Raw genomic sequence first — 15,976 nt, 5'->3', positions numbered from 1 at the left:
ATACACCAACAACCTTAGACAATCAAACACACAGACCTAGATAAAGACTCTCAAGGAAGAGGACAGACTGAAGCTTCATCTCTAACTCCTCCTCCGCTCTCTTATTACCCAGTATCTCTATGTTGAGCTTGCCACTAAAGAGAGACCCCACCACCACGCTGGGAATCAGACCACAGCCTTGCAACACGCTAAAGATGTGAAGGACATGGTCAGCGAGGTAAGATGAGGACTCCATACCAGCCCGTCCGTCAGCTAAGAAATACTTCCAAGCCTTTACCTGCTACTTCGGTGAGACTTTGCCCACTACCGAGTGTGCTCACCATCACCCAGACACAGAAGCTGTGCTCCAAGAATGAGAAGCGCTGTGCCTTTCCCTTAGATTTGTGACTCGGGTGTGAATTGGAAAGGGTTAAAACTCGAACTTGGGCTGGTGCCCTGGTGCTACTGGAAGAGTGCTTGCAGGAGAAGCCTGACGCCTGGAGTTCAATCCCCAGAACCCACATAAAATTGGGAAGAGGACTAACCCACATAGTTATCCTCAGACACCATGCATCTGCCACATGCATGTATATACACACACAAACACACACAAACACGCCACAATAATTGTAATGACATTTAAACTTGCTTGTCTCTCCCTTCTCTTTCTCTACCTTAGAAAAAGTACAAGATTCAGTATGAAAAGATGAAGGACAAGTATACACCAGTTGCAGACACGCCAATCCTCATCAGAGCCAAGAGAGCTTACTGGAACGCCAGCGATGTAAGTGCCTCTTCCTTCCTCCTGCTGTGACTGGGAGAGCTGTTCTGTCACAGCCATAGCTCAAAGTCATTGCCCACAACATGGACCAGGAAAGAACACACAGAGAGAGAGAGAGAGAGAGAGAGAGAGAGAGAGAGAGAGTGCATCACTCCAACCAAGTAGCTAAGAACTGTGTTGAGATGCTGCAAGCTATTCGTTATCTCCTGGGCAACATCCTGGGCAACAGCGTGACCCCTCCTTGTAGTTCTTGGGTGGTAACCTAGAGATACTTGATAGCTAATTTATTTAGACATAAAATCATGGTCTTGGGTGCAAAAAAAAAAAAAAACCCCACAGATTTGATTCATTGCCTGTTCTTCAGTTCTATATAATTCGTCTAATTTTTCTATATATGAAATAGGATGAGAAACATGGTAATGAAATAAGACTACACACAAAAGAAATGTGAATAATGTGTCTGTTACACTTCTGAGCTTGTTAGCGCTTAGAAAATGTTCTCTTTCTTCTCTTAATTGCCTACTGTAGAGTGTGTGAGGGCCAGGACACAGTAGCTAGAATCAGAGGAGGGACTTCTTTGTCCACCTCATGAGGGGAAAGTGTGCCTTCTACTGGTAACGACTTTATGTGTTTCCGAAGATAGGAATATTAGTCTGCTTGAGGGAGGGCCTTCTGGCTTTTCAGTGCCTCAGAACTCAACTGCAGATTTGCAATATCTATTACTGCAACTCTTAGTGGATTGGACAACTGGACTTACACCTATCGGAACCCCCAGCCAGCCATACATATCCACTGTAGAGCTCTAGATCTCATGGCTGCGTAAGGTAATTACTAGGAAAAAGACAATTCTACTGAGTGCTTAAAGTGCAAGTTGAGAAAACCACAGGTTTATTTCAAAAACCTATCCTTCAGCACAGTCTCAGTCTTTGGCATCCCCTGTCTTTATCATTCAAGGTTACAGCTGAGTTTCTCCCACTTTGTTTTGTTGACCAGGCTTTTACTTTTGTACCCCAGGTGGCCTCTCACTGTGTAGCCCAGATTAGCCTCAAACTCACCAGTCTCTCCCAAGTCCTGAGAGTACAGTTTGAGCCTCTGTGACCAATACTTGTCAATATAACTTGTATCAAATTTAATTTTCTTTGCGCTAGAGTAGCCATGCACTGAAATTGATCCCAGGGTCCGACTGTTCCCTAGAGCTGCCCCCATGGCAATTTTTATATCCTTAATCTTTAACAGTCCTCAGCACTAATTCTAAGAAACCTTAATCTTTAAAATTACCCCAGTGCCACAAGGATGTTAGATTTCATGTATCAAACATGGCTGGACCCACAAGCTCATTTTCTGACATCACCCATTTGAAGAACAAAATAGTTCAGAAAACGCATCTCTCACTGAGTGCTTGCTCAGGCAGCCGCCTAGAGAAGCGTCTGTCTTATGCAGATGAGACCAGTAGAGTCATCGTGTCACAAGACAACAGTCATAATAAAGTGAAATTTCAAGACTGCTTAGTGGAAAAGTATTTTAACAGCAGGAGGTGGGAGCCAAGACATTATTAATATGTCTTAGACAAAGCAAGGCTATGGTCTTCGCTGTTGTTTGTTTCCTCCTCATCCCCAAAATAAATTCTTTAACATTGACATATTTTTTTAAGTTAAGTAGTCTTTGATTTAAAGAAAAAGAGCAAAGACGTAAGAGAATTCTAGCCTGCCCATGGTTTTGCCCATCATTATCAACATTCAGATATTTACCACAACCGTGAACCATGGCTCCATCCATTACGATTCCATCAATCCATGTAATTTTTTTTAATTATGACATTTTCTTTAGTGTCCTTTTCTCTTCCCACATCTGGAATGGCTTTTCGAGCTTTCCCCTAATTTTATTCATGGGGGACATCTAAGAGAGCACAAGAGCTCAAACTGAACAGACCAGAGTCATTTAACATGGTCATCTTCATAATCAGTGTCCTATTCTCTCTCAACAGCTTCGCTACAAAGAAACATTTCAAAAGACGAAAGGGAAATATCACACTGTGAAGGACGCCCTGGACATCGTGTATCATCGCAAAGTCACCGACGACATCAGTAAAGTATGTCCCTGGATGTGACTGCTTGAAATGGGTTCTGTGACCCAACACCTTTTTTTTTAAGCAGTCTCGCTTTTCTAAAACTACAGGGAGATGTGCTTTGCATTAACTCTGAGTCGGCTTTCTACAACAGGTGAAATACAAGGAAAACTACATGAGCCAGCTGGGAATCTGGAGTTCCATTCCTGATCGCCCTGAACATTTCCACCACCGGGCAGTCACTGATGCCGTCAGCGATGTGAGTATTATCGTCAATTTTCACAGAGAAATCCATGCTCCCCTGCATGAAAACTGCTGCAACACTCACCTAGTTTTGCAGGGGTAGGGAGTAAGTATCTCATGCCAAGGTACATGAGAAACAGTGAGTGAATGTGTTGGGTTCAAAGGATAACTTGTTGGTTTTCCCACTACCATTAGAGTTCTTTGTGGCGTCTAGCTGGCCCCACTTCCATATTTTTTAGATCGTGGGGATGGTTATTCAAGTCAGAAAGTTTAATTACTAAGTGACTAACTAAGCCAGAGCTTAGGAGAAGAAAAATTATATTCAAATTTGTCATCCTATGTCCTCTATGTCACCCTATGCCTTCCTCTATGACTCAAAGCATAGTCTGTGCCTATCTTGGATCCTTTGAAGAGAATGCAACGGAAAGCAAGGCCCCTTTCACTGGTCTGCGTGAAAGCTTAGCTGCCAAGCCAATGCTATTCTCTATAGAAAAGTATACTGGTTAAGATTGATTTTAGTCAATAGTAAAAATGAAAATTTCTAAGTATTATAAAAAATAGTCATAAGAAGAAGCCAGTAACTCTGGAAATTCATTTAAACAAAGCAGGCTATTTTAAATCTTCCTTACTTGACAAACTTTGGGAATCAGAGTTTCCAACCTGTTCACTTGGATGGCTCCTAACCTATAACAATTAGAGATGAGTTACTAAAACGCCTTAATGCTCCTCTTCTTGTAGGTGAAATATAAAGAAGATTTGACCTGGCTTAAAGGCATTGGCTGCTATGCCTATGATACCCCTGACTTGGCATTAGCTGAACAGAACAAGACTCTCTACAGCAAGGTATACCTGTCTTCCCCATGAGAACAGCTTCATCATTAAATGTAAAGCTGAGCTCACAGAGATGAGCACTATGGGAAAGCCTTTTGTAGCCTCATCTCTGTCCTCACTTCCAGACCCTGTAACGAACTCCCATGCTGAAATATTCACTTTCTAGATATTTTCAAGTTTGTTTTGGTTTGGTTTTTGACTGGGTGTTACTATGTAGCCTGGGCTGGCCTAGAACTCACTCTGTGTATTGAGTAGCTGGCCTTGAAATCACAGAGCCCTGGCTCTCTCTGCCTCCTGAAGAGCTAGGATTAAAGGCATGTGCAGTCATGTCTGGCTAGAGATTTCTTTAGTGCTGATCTCATTCGCTGGAGTTTTATTTGTATTTGCTGAAAAAGTATCTAGTATGACTATTCCTGACTATTCCGGAATTCCCTCTCATGATGTGATGTGACTAACTCGCCCAACTAAAGCATTAATACAGCAATAAATATCAAGTGTGGCTATTTTAATCTACAATGTGGTATATGAGGTGAATTACAGTTTGGGGGGGTCCTCATTTTCCTACTTAAAAAAATAAAGCAGTTGAATTTTCCTTTAAAATAAAAATCATCCAGTTTATGATAGGTGCCAGACAGAAGATATTTTACAGTAGACTTGCTGGGTCGCATGTATTATAGCATCTATTTTCTTCGTTAGAATCGTTTAAATTTACATTTAAAAATATTCTTAATTTGTAGAACTGATTACAAACAGGTTGCAGGGTAACTAGGTCATTACCCACTCTGCTCTGAAAAACTTTAATCATCTGATTAGTTGCTAAGAAACTATAGTCTAACTAATGGACTAAAGACTGCTTTCACGTGGCCCATCAAAATACATTAAAGTAGAATTGTTGTACTATGCCAGAACAAAAGAAAAGGCTTTAGGCCTTTGATCACCATGGAATTTGTATTTGGTGACCATCTAGTGGGTGGTTTATACTACGTATTTAGGACTATTTTCAAGATGTCAGCCCCTCTCTTCCCAATGCTCCAGGAAATAAGAAAAAAATAAACTCGATAAAGACTTGTTAGCTCTGTGAATGCATCATTACAAGTGTTAAGATAAAGAGCATTGCTCCTTAAGATTGGATACGCAATCAAATAATTATGTTCTTTCCCCTAGTATAAGTATAAAGAAGTATTTGAAAGAACAAAGTCAAACTTCAAGTATGTTGCTGACTGTCCAATTAACAGGCATTTCAAGTACGCAACTCAGTTGATGAACGAGGTACGTAAAACTAATCTGATTAAACCTATTTGGTTCTCTTATATTTTTGGTTGTGAGCCTAGCCTTTAACGGTTGAGCCATCTCTCCAGCCCCCTATTTGGTTCTCTTAAAAAATTTGCAGGGCTGTTTCATTAAAACCTGATATATACCATGACAGGAAATCTGTCCTAAATGTTCCTTCCATATAAGGGCTTGGAAAGACTGTACAATGTCACTATCTGGTTGGCCCTGCCCAAACTTTGAGTAGATCCACGTTCACCTTCACCTCTGTAACACAGTCTTAAGGTGCCAGAGAGAGGAGGAAGGATTTTGTGGACGATCCACTAACTGCCTTTAACCCATGTAGAGCTTGGAGACCTGGATGGTCAAGGTTGATTCAGTAGCCCCACAAAGGCACCAAAATGGAACTGGTCAGAACCCTGACGCGCTCAATGGGGATAGTTGTGTGACTCATGCATTCAGACACATCACTGTTACTCCCACGGAATTGGATGCATACGGGTATCTATTTACACCTCCCTCTATATTCTACTCCGTCTTCCCTATACCGATTTTACAATGATGTAATTTGAATATAATTCGAGCGAGCCCAAATCATCAAGCTGTGAGCCCTAAATTGGGGAGTTTTTATAATGTTTAGATGTTTTCATAACTAAACTTACGCTTTTCTGCTTTCAGATAATACGTGGACTTGCATAAGTTCAAACATGTTAGAATATTACTAGAGGGGCACTAACAATAAGACTGTAGCCAGCGGTGCATTTCCGTGTGGCCTTTGCCAATTTCAGTTCATTTTTGTTTAATTACTTCATTTCAACACATTTCCAGGCAGGAAAAATCTAACACCAACACCATCAGCAGCTTCCTAGGACAGTCTTGATATATTTTGTTTTTCCTGTTTCATGAATAATTTCCAGGTATCTTTTAAATCATCAAGTAAATCAGTACAGTTTTCCTTGAGTAAACCTAGTTACAATTTTGGATATTATAGTTAGTTACACCTCTGTATAGCATTAATTATACTTTTAGACTCTTGCTGCCTTGTAGATGAAACTTGTAGATTATTGGCACCTCATTTTAAATACAGTGTAAGATTCCGTCCAGCCTGATGTCACTAACATGTATAATGAAAAGATAGAAACGTGACCCTACCATACCTCAGCTTGCTCTCTTCCAGGCCTCAGCCTCTCTCCGGAAAAAATCTGTGTTCGCTTGTCATTCCTACTCTCTATATGATCATCTAAACATTGTCCTGGGTATTGCTAGGTTTCAGACTCTCTGGAGTATTCAGATTGAGACATTACCATGTGCCCTCAATGTCATTTTCTTGCTATAATTTAATATGATGTTTGAGCAGAAAAAATACAGAGCTGATTATGAGCAGCGGAAAGATAAATACCACCTGGTAGTCGATGAACCTAGACATCTGCTGGCTAAGACGGCAGGCGACCAGATCAGCCAGGTATTGTGATGAGGCCGGCAGCTTGGCCCAGACAGGACTGTGCTCCGATTTCTCCCAAGGTGTCGTCCCGTCTGCTGCAAGGATGTCATAGGTTCCACCTATGATATTGGACTGTTCTGTTTCAAAATATCTGTCTAGCCACCCAAAGAGCCCGTGAGCTGTTTGAGTGTGCCAGTCAACGCTCTGTGTCCTCACTTGTGCCGTGGTGAAGGTGAAAACAGAAGCTGAGGGCCCCCTCCATTCTCTTCTTCTGCAGTACCCGTTTTGTTAACAGCAGCGGTAAACTGCAGATGGAGTTGTTAAAAACTAATTTTTAAAGTTATGGGAGAAAAAAGACAGAGGAGATCCCTACCCTACTCTTCTGTTCTGATGATGTCCTCTCCATAAGGCAATCAGGGTGGTGACATACATACTGTTTACCTCTGTCCTACCCATTTGCGAGGGTCGTGGAGGGTCAAAGCCTAAATATTTCCGGCCATTCTCCTTGCGCTCCACACGGGGGCTTCACCACACAGCTCTGTGAGTACGCAAAGTGTGTTAAGCCTACATCTCTTCACTCGGAGGTGACTGGGATATAGAGCCATGTTCTTTCTGTCTTCATGAGTCTCTCTTGTGCTTCACTGCTCTTTGCATGGACAGAGAAAATATAAGTCTAGTGCCAAGATGCTTCTGAAACAAGGCTGTAATGAGATCCTGCGTCCAGATATGTTGACTGCTCTCTACAATACACACATGTGGAGCCAGGTAATGTCCAACAGGGTGTGAAGAAGCAGGCTTAGACCTTCGGCGCAGCGCCTTCTATGCTCTCTTTGGTCCCCTGACCTCTGCCCCTGCTGCTTCCTCATGATAAAGCATATGAATGTTCATTCCTTAGAAGTAAAATTTGATCATGGCTGGGTATACTGGGCAGCCATTGTCTGCACATCTAAGGCTCAGAAATCCTCGAAGGTCAGCAGAGTCTCCATGCATTTTTTTTTCAAATTGATAGATATAACATTTACTTAATTTTTTTTTAGTGTTTGCTTTGAAAGGCAGATTGCTTAGAAATTAAGGTTCTTCAGTAGATTAGTGGCTTTCAAAGGTCCGAATATTTAATGTTTTCTTCCAATTGCCCCATTGCTCAGCTCTCACTGCAACTGTTTCAGAGAGCTGGGGCTAGCCACGTAGGCCCTGGACATTGGCAATATTCACGTCAGTAACGTTGTCACCCAGTGAGGTCCACTGAGCATGCACTGCCACCTTTCTCACAGACCGGAAGGCAAATGTGGTAACTCAGTTACCCACACGAACGTTAATGAAATGCCACTGCCTTGGCCCAAGCCAAAAGGGCTCCAGCCAATCTTTCCTGTTAGCAGATTGCTTTGTAATCTTAGTTTGTTGTCAAGTCAATATTTATGAAAAGGGATATGTCCTCACATAAATATCCTTGTCCTTGATAGGATCATCCAAACACTATGCATGAAAGTTTGTTGGTCTCTGTATCTGTCCTGCTTTAAACAGCTTATCTGCATGACAAACAAAACAAAAAAAATGGGACTTGGAAATTTCCAATAAAAAATTCATTTTGGATGTGGGGGAGAGGGAAGGTGGGAGGACTGGGAGGAGTGGAGGGGGAGGCTACAATTGGAATGTATTATATGAGAGAAGGATAAATGAGTAGAGAGATCACAGATAGATGGGTGGGTGGGTTGGTGGGTGGGTGAGTAGATGGATGGATGGATAGATAGATAGATAGATAGATAGATAGATAGATAGATAGACAGACAGATAGATGATAGATTAAAAATCTAAAATACTTTAAAAGTCATATATACTCATTTTATTGGACATAGAAAAATACCAATGTAAAATGGAATGTTAGAGTGAGGTTGTCAGTTCAGAGAAGAGTCTAGCCTTCCTCTGAGATTTACTATACACATGCCCTTGGCTCAGGTTCCTAACCTCTGAGAGCCCCTTTGCTTCCGTGTCTATGAAATACATTGGAAAGCGTCTGTCCATGCTACTACATTACGGCAATGAAATGCAAACGTTAGTAAACACCTCCAGTGAGCGAAGGCAGAAGCCACCCTCTGATATTGCATGAGATTTCTTTAGGACTTCTGTTCTGGAATGTAACTTGTCCTTTCCTCCGTGATTTAGATCAAATACAGGAAAAAGTATGAGAAGTCAAAGGACAAATTCACCTCCGTTGTGGACACCCCGGAGCACCTGCGCACCACAAAAGTCAACAAGCAAATCAGTGACGTAAGCAGAGGGCAAAGGGCCTGCATCCTCAGGCTCAGCGCATCTGCCCAGGCGGGGCCCACTGTAGCCTGCCAGGTGTCTGAGAAGCGGCTGTGAGGGGTGGGAGGCAAGAGTGATGCATGCCTGCTGCACACAGGGCTCTTCTGTCATACGGAAGCCTCATCATTCAAATCAGCAGGCAAGCCAGGAGACACAGAGGCCTCAGCAGACAGCCTCTCTATTGGGTTTATAAAATTGCCTTTGCTTCCTACTCACTTTCCATGTGTATTTTAAGTTGAAAATGGAGAAGCATGATGTTGTACCTTCCCACTTTTCTGATCTGCTTCAGATACTTTATAAGCTGGAGTACAACAAAGCCAGACCCAGAGGCTACACCACCATCCATGACACACCCATGCTGCTCCATGTCCGAAAAGTGAAGGATGAAGTCAGTGATGTGAGTACCCGTCCTTAGCCCCTCTGTCTTGGACTTCCAATGTGATGTAGTAAACACCAGATGGTGACCTGTGGAAAAACCACTTGGCAACCTAGTGCCCTAAAGTGGCAGCCCTCCCTCTGTCTTCCTTATGATTCTGAGTTGACTGGACACCGCAAAATAGGTCTGTTGCAAATGTTATTGGCCGACAACGGGGGGAACGGGGGCACAGCTAGGCCAAGACCCAAGGTGGCTCTTCCAAGACCCTTTCCCAGTGTGTCAGAGCCACACTGATGTGGATGTAAAGGGAAGGCAGATCCAGAGACATAAAGTGCAGTTGGAGAGAACTTAGTGGCAAGGCTTAGCCCAAGGCAGCAAGACAGAGCAGATCCCTACAGTTTGTATCAGAGGAAGAGACATGGGTCAGGTCAAAGGCAACTTTATCAGACCCAGGAATGTACCTGTTCCTCTTGAGATAAGGTCGGTTGGGCATGATGGCACATGTCTTTAATCCCAGCACTACAAAGGCAGAGGTAGGCAGGTCTCTGTGAGTTCTATACCAGCCAAAACTGCATAGTGAGAGCCCATCCCCAACCGCAAACAGTAATGTCAGAAGGTCCCTCCCTGGCACCAGCCTGTGGTTATAAAGGTCTATATGTCACTCCAGTGATTTTTCTCCAAGTGTTCTGCTAGGAAACATTGCAGGAAAAACTGAACTGGGTGGCCAGGGTGACCCTGGGACAGACGTGGCAGATACAATCAAGATGAGCATGGCTCTGTGAAGCTGAATGCACAGAGAGCCGTACTCACACAACTGACAGCTGATGGGCTTCTGTATAAATGAGGCCCCTTCTGTGCGTCTTTTCCATATTGCTTCCAGAGGTCATGAGTTCAATTCCCAGCAACCACATGGTGGCTCACAACCACCTGTAATGGGATCTGATGTGCTCTTCTGCTGTGTCTGAAAACAGCTACCGTGCACTCATATAAATAAAATAAATAAATCTTTTTTTAAAAAAATGTTTAATTAACTCTCTGGAGAAAAAAAAACTAACTATGTCATTGTTGTCTCCCGTAGCTGAAATATAAGGAAGTTTACCAAAGGAATAAATCTAACTGCACCATCAAGCCGGATGCTGTTCACATCAAGGCAGCAAAAGATGCCTACAAAGTCAACACGAATGTAAGTCACACAGCTTTCCCTGTCCCCATCCAGCCTTCGTCCCCTTGCTGCAGTAACAGAATACCTTTGACTGGGTAATTTGCAGAAGTTATTTAAGTTCTAGAGATAGGGAGGTCAAGCGTACGTGAGTATCTGTCGCTGTTCCCCTTACTGCATTCTCCCATGGTGGAGAGCACATGGGGCCGGAGAGCAAGTGGAAAAGTCTGAGAGTGAAGGCTTGTTCTCCTGCAGCATGAGTCTCAATCCCCCTGGAGGCTCTGCCTTCCACGCCACAGGGCCTACTGAAGGTCTCAGTGCCCCCTGCCATCCCAGTGGCAGTGAAACCTCAACACAAGTTTTAGAGATTGCTGTGGTTTGACATTTAACTGTGGGGACTTAGCCACCTCAGCAAGCAGGTGACCTTACAAATCTCTTCATGAGACGAAGCTCTGCCTGTCCAAATGAAGAGCTCATCGCCAGGAGAACGAGTAGTGAATGATACTAAAAACCAAATGATTCTGCTCTTCGTGAAGGGGCATGAAGAGCCCAGGGTGGTCTCGCTAGGCCACACGCTACATCTCCCTAGTGTTTGTGGGGCAGATGAGTTCAGATGTTAGCTCTGAAACAAGGGCAGCACTTTGGAGAGCACATCAGCATCTTTCAGTCTTTTCTCCATGCTCTCCTCTCGCCCTAAGCTCTGGTATCTGCTTCTGAAGGAGAGACCAGAGTCGCTAGCTGTCTCGGGTACACTGTCTAGACGCTCCACTTGCTTCGGTCTTCCCTATGTTGATAACATTTCTTTTGCCGGAAGGCCCTAAAAATCTCACCCACAGAAGCAACTCTGTAAGCTTAGATGGGCCCCAACTTCTTAAAACACATAAACTAGTGTCACAAAACGTTAGACATCCAACTGATTCTCGTTCATTCCAGAAGCATCCATTTCTAGGGGCAGGTAGATTGAGGTGTCACAGAGAAGCTGGCAAGAGTCTTAAGGATGCGCTGGTGGGCAATAAATGGGTAAACAGATGTGGAAGATGTGGGAAGGAAATGTAGGAAAATAGACTGTGGAATCTGGGTGGTGGCCGTATACCGTGTCTGTGATACTCTGGCCTCTTTTACAGAAATACCTGTAACTTATTCACAAATCAGCAAGTAGTTAACAATGCAGGCGATGAAGGCAGAGTTAAGGTAGACTGTGGAATCATTTCACCTGGAAGTGTTCCAAAGCTTCAATACCAATTTGGGAGCAAAGAGGACACGAGTGACTGACAAGCTGCATAGAGCAGACAGTTTTATCAAGGGTTCTATGAGCTGCGATTTGTGGAACGTTGACTGGCGAGCGTTCCCCCCCTCCCCTTGGGTACTACATATATGTGTTGACTCAGCCTGACCGTTGTCTTTCTGTCACACTCAAAACAGCTGGACTACAAGAAGCAGTATGAGGCCAATAAAGCCTACTGGAAGTGGACACCCGACCGCCCAGACTTCATCCAGGCCGCCAAGTCATCCCTGCAGCAAAGCGATGTAAGAGAGGAGACAGACCTGGGGCTGTCTCCAGCACTCACTGTCAGGGCACTTGCCCCGGCTGATTTGGGCTCTAAATTAGAAGGAAGTTTGAGGGGAGAAGCAAGTTCATGAAACAAACCTGACTGTGGAGCTGTCCTCTGACAACTGGTCCCAGGCATGGGGGCTCAGAGACCTGAAGCTAGAGAGAGAGGGAGAGTTGGTCCCAGCCTTGGTTCCTGGGCTAGAAGGGATGAATCTAGCATGTGGTAACAGTGAGAGGCCAGGAAGCCCCTCCCTTTACTCTGAGAATGGGTATTCCTTCTGAAGATGCCTCTCTGGTTTAATCAAATGACCTGCTTCCTCCTATCGCAGTTTGAATACAAGCTGGACCGAGAGTTTCTCAAGGGCTGCAAGCTTTCTGTCACTGATGATAAGGACATGGTGTTGGCCCTCAGGAACTCCTTAATAGAAAGCGATGTAAGTATCTGGCCTTCTACAGTGTCTACCCTGACTCAAGGCCATCTTGTGCAGCAGCCGTCTCCAGAAACATCCAGGACAGGACAGAAGCTCCATCTGTAGGTGATTCTAGCACATGCTGCCGCCCTCGGTGGCCGTCTATGAAATCCCATTGAGCCTGGCATGGTTCTTGGCTTGTACTGCAGCCGGCAGTTAACACAGCACAGGGAATCTGAAAGACCGGCTGGATTCTCCCCTGAATCCTAAGTTTCTGTTCTGTGGGATCCTATTCTTCCTACTTTATACCCACCACCTCTGTAAAGGAGGAAAGATTGTGTTTCTAGGCCCAATGAGTGTCAGATGACATATTTGAGAATGCGTTCAACTAAAGGCAAAGATTTACCGTGAGGTTTTCATCTTAATAAAAACCTCGGGGTTGGGGATTTAGCTCAGTGGTAGAGCGCTTGCCTAGCAAGCACAAGGCCCTGGGTTCGATCCCCAGCTCCAAAAAAAAAAAAAAAAAAAAACCTCAAGTTGTCAGGAGAAACCCGTTTTGAACGAACGTTAAATCCTTCGGTGCGGTCCTGAGTGGTGGGACCCTCTCAGCTACTATTGAGGGATTTGCGAACTGAATGAGCAAGATATTTTTTAAAAAGCTAAAAAAAGTCCCCTCCCCTTCTACTCCCACAGCTGAAATACAAAGAGAAACACGTAAAGGAAAGGGGAACCTGTCATGCTGTGCCTGACACCCCACAGATCCTCTTGGCAAAGACTGTCAGCAATCTGGTGTCTGAGGTAACCCACCCACAGCCCATCTGCTTCCCTTCCATCTCAGGCTGAGGCCCCAAGCAGAGTCATTAACAAGCTCTTTGTGGATTCCCCCAGAACAAGTACAAGGACCATGTCAAGAAGCACCTGGCCCAGGGCTCATACACAACACTGCCAGAGACCAGGGATACAGTTCATGTCAAGGCAGTGACCAAGCACGTCAGTGATGTAAGTGGCCAGCCACGGAGCTCTTGATGGCAACTATGAATTGGGTCAAGGACAGCCAGCCCCCTGCTTACAAACGCTTTCCTTTACGCATCTGCACTCTTAACCTGAGTATATGAATCCTAACTCCAGTTTTATTTTAAGTGTATTGGTATTACAGTTGTGCAGGTTGTAGCAGATGTGGGCTTTGTTCCATAGCACATTTTGCAATATAAGGCATAACTAATGCTATTAGTGGGAAAAAGCAGTGCCGATCAAAAGTGGCCTCTGCTGTCATTAAGCAATGTTCAGTTTGAGAGCTAAAAATCGCCTGGCATACCTCAGGAGTCTCTGCCAGTGCACTGCATCCTGCTGTTATAACCTGTGACAGATATCTTAAAGGTAAGAGTTAGCAATGAGCATTGAGCGTGCTTGAGTTCCGTTCTCTAAGCTTGCTGGATAGTTCTGGTGTTAGTCCACGAGAGAAAAGACGGGGAGGAAGTAGACTATGACCCAGAGATCAAAGTTCCACCCCACACTGCGATCGGGAGTCATGGACTTTCCTGAAGATCTTCTCATATTCCTCAAATAAATCTTTCCCTCACCTTCCTCTGCTCACACGAACAACTCTGATGCCGTTTAGACAAACTACAAGAAGAAGTTCGTCAAAGAGAAAGGGAAGTCCAACTACTCCATCATGCAAGAGCCTCCAGAGGTGAAGCATGCGATGGACGTGGCCAAGAAGCAGAGTGATGTAAGTTCCCGCCTCAGCATCCTGAAGGGTCACATGACACCGTGGACCGCAAATGAGTGCATGCTCCTCATGCAGTGATGTCCCTGTCTGACGGTTTTAGAAATACAGGGGTGGGAATCGGCTTACTTTTACCAACACACATGCTGTTTGTATTTAATGAAGACCATTGGAAAATTCTGTCGGCCTCAAGTAAGCGCTTTCTTCCCTCAAATCAAGGTTGCTTATAAAAAAGATGCCAAAGAGAATCTGCATTACACCACAGTGGCCGACAGGCCAGACATCAAGAAGGCCACCCAGGCAGCCAAACAGGCCAGTGAGGTAAGAGTGTCATTAAAGTTCAGTGTCACAGTGGCACTGTGTGTGTGTGCCACCGAGACCACACTTCCCACTTGGGGTCTCTCTGATGCAGGTGGAGTACAGAGCCAAGCACCGCAAGGAAGGCAGCCACGGGTTAAGCATGCTTGGCCGCCCAGACATTGAGATGGCCAAGAAGGCGGCCAAGCTGAGCAGCCAGGTAATACAAAATGGCATACAGGGACCCCGGTGTGGGAGTTTCAAAACTAGTCAGGGACAAGCGATTCCCAGGAAGAGCAGTGTCAACGAACCAAGAGACACAGGGTCTTAAACTGTACTACAGCATTTAAACAGTTCAGAAGGCCTTGACTCATTTCTTGCTAACCAACCTAGGCTTTCTAGCCTTCCACGTCTCCATTTACAGGTTAAGCATCTAGCTGTTTTTTGATTTAACCGCTCTTGGCGACTAAGGGTGCTTTTTGCCAGGCAGTAAGATTTAGATCCAGAAGGTCTGCTTTGAAATTGAGTCACCTGGGAGAGACTTGGTACTGTGTAACCATCATGATATTCTAACTTTTAAAACCTGACCATGTAAAAGAACCTTTCTCCCTGCATTTAACAACAGATACGAGTGCCCAGGCTAGGCATGGCTGAGTAGGGGTGAGCAAATGTCTTCAGGTTCTTGTCTCTGTAGTTAAATAATACAGTCTTGTATGACGAGAGCTTGGTCACAGTATGCACAGGGTGTCAAGAAGAATGCTTCATTTCAGCAGACTTTGTATTATTAAGACAGGCTCAGAAATGTGTTGTCCAAAGCAGACTGCCCACACTCCCTAACCTCTGCAATGTCTCCAAGTTTATACCGGTTTTTAGAGAGCTGTAGTCTAATAGCAGCTCTCTTAGGGCAACCTTTGGTCCATCTGAAGTACCGCGATGAAGCCTTTTTCCTTGGGTGTCTTTGTGTTAATGACCATTGGTTGGAGGAGAGTCTGTGGCTGTCTTGGTTGAAGGTTGAGGGACCCTAGGTTGTGTCACAGACACTTCCTGGGTAAAGGCAACACACCTCTCCTCACTCCAGAAAGGGCGCTCAGGAAAGACCAAAGTAATGATTGCAACAAAGTCCAGTTTGGTGAACAATGAGGTTTTTGTTGTTATTGGGGGTTATTGCTAACAAGAGTATGAAAGAAGGGGTACATCCAAGGACCAGGGATAGCTCACAAACAGATGCTTTAAAGCCCACTGCAACATGGCGAGGACCCTGGACCTCTCCCCCAGCTTGGCGGCAACCGCAGTCTGAAGAGCAACCTTTCCTTCTGGAGCTGGCTGCTCGGCCATTGTTTATCCTTTTATACTGTTGGTAGGGACCTTAAGAATCTTTCAAGGTTCATTCCCTTACCCCCACTGGCCTTTTGTTTACCCCCTGTGTACTTCCTGGGGCAAGGGTTTCCATTGGGATGGACTGTTCCAAGCCTAAGAGCCAAATGCTGCCTTTTAATTGGTTTAACCTGTAGTAGAAGTTGTCTGCTAGTGGACTTCCAGACTT

General features: G+C 44.6%; 1 protein-coding gene and 1 non-coding gene across 49 annotated transcripts in view; both read left to right on the top strand.

Moving 5' to 3' along the window:
* Positions 1-15,976, top strand: part of Neb (nebulin) — a 197,931-nt gene that overhangs the window by 150,552 nt on the left and 31,403 nt on the right. For 43 of the 48 annotated variants that reach the window (XM_063283589.1, XM_063283606.1, XM_063283605.1 and 40 more), the window contains 17 exons: positions 113-217; positions 659-763; positions 2,745-2,849; positions 2,980-3,084; positions 3,807-3,911; positions 5,064-5,168; positions 6,526-6,630; positions 8,770-8,874; positions 9,203-9,310; positions 10,368-10,472; positions 11,871-11,975; positions 12,330-12,434; positions 13,104-13,208; positions 13,299-13,409; positions 14,029-14,139; positions 14,356-14,457; positions 14,549-14,653. In XM_063283589.1, coding sequence (XP_063139659.1) covers positions 113-217; positions 659-763; positions 2,745-2,849; positions 2,980-3,084; positions 3,807-3,911; positions 5,064-5,168; positions 6,526-6,630; positions 8,770-8,874; positions 9,203-9,310; positions 10,368-10,472; positions 11,871-11,975; positions 12,330-12,434; positions 13,104-13,208; positions 13,299-13,409; positions 14,029-14,139; positions 14,356-14,457; positions 14,549-14,653 — 1,797 coding nt within the window. Of the gene's footprint in view, positions 1-112; positions 218-658; positions 764-2,744; positions 2,850-2,979; positions 3,085-3,806; positions 3,912-5,063; positions 5,169-6,525; positions 6,631-7,269; positions 7,375-8,769; positions 8,875-9,202; positions 9,311-10,367; positions 10,473-11,870; positions 11,976-12,329; positions 12,435-13,103; positions 13,209-13,298; positions 13,410-14,028; positions 14,140-14,355; positions 14,458-14,548; positions 14,654-15,976 lie in introns of all 48 variants that reach the window. The other 5 variants (XM_039106300.1, XM_039106274.1, XM_039106258.2 and 2 more) reach the window with 2 other exon arrangements.
* On the top strand, positions 12,850-12,922 carry Trnaa-agc59 (transfer RNA alanine (anticodon AGC) 59). The gene has a single exon. It is a non-coding gene; the product is annotated as a tRNA-Ala (tRNA).

Source organism: Rattus norvegicus, chromosome 3 (assembly GCF_036323735.1).
Source record: "Rattus norvegicus strain BN/NHsdMcwi chromosome 3, GRCr8, whole genome shotgun sequence".
NCBI lineage: Eukaryota > Metazoa > Chordata > Mammalia > Rodentia > Muridae > Rattus > Rattus norvegicus.
Note: the sequence above shows the minus strand (reverse complement) of the source record. Positions and strands in the feature narration are given on the sequence as shown.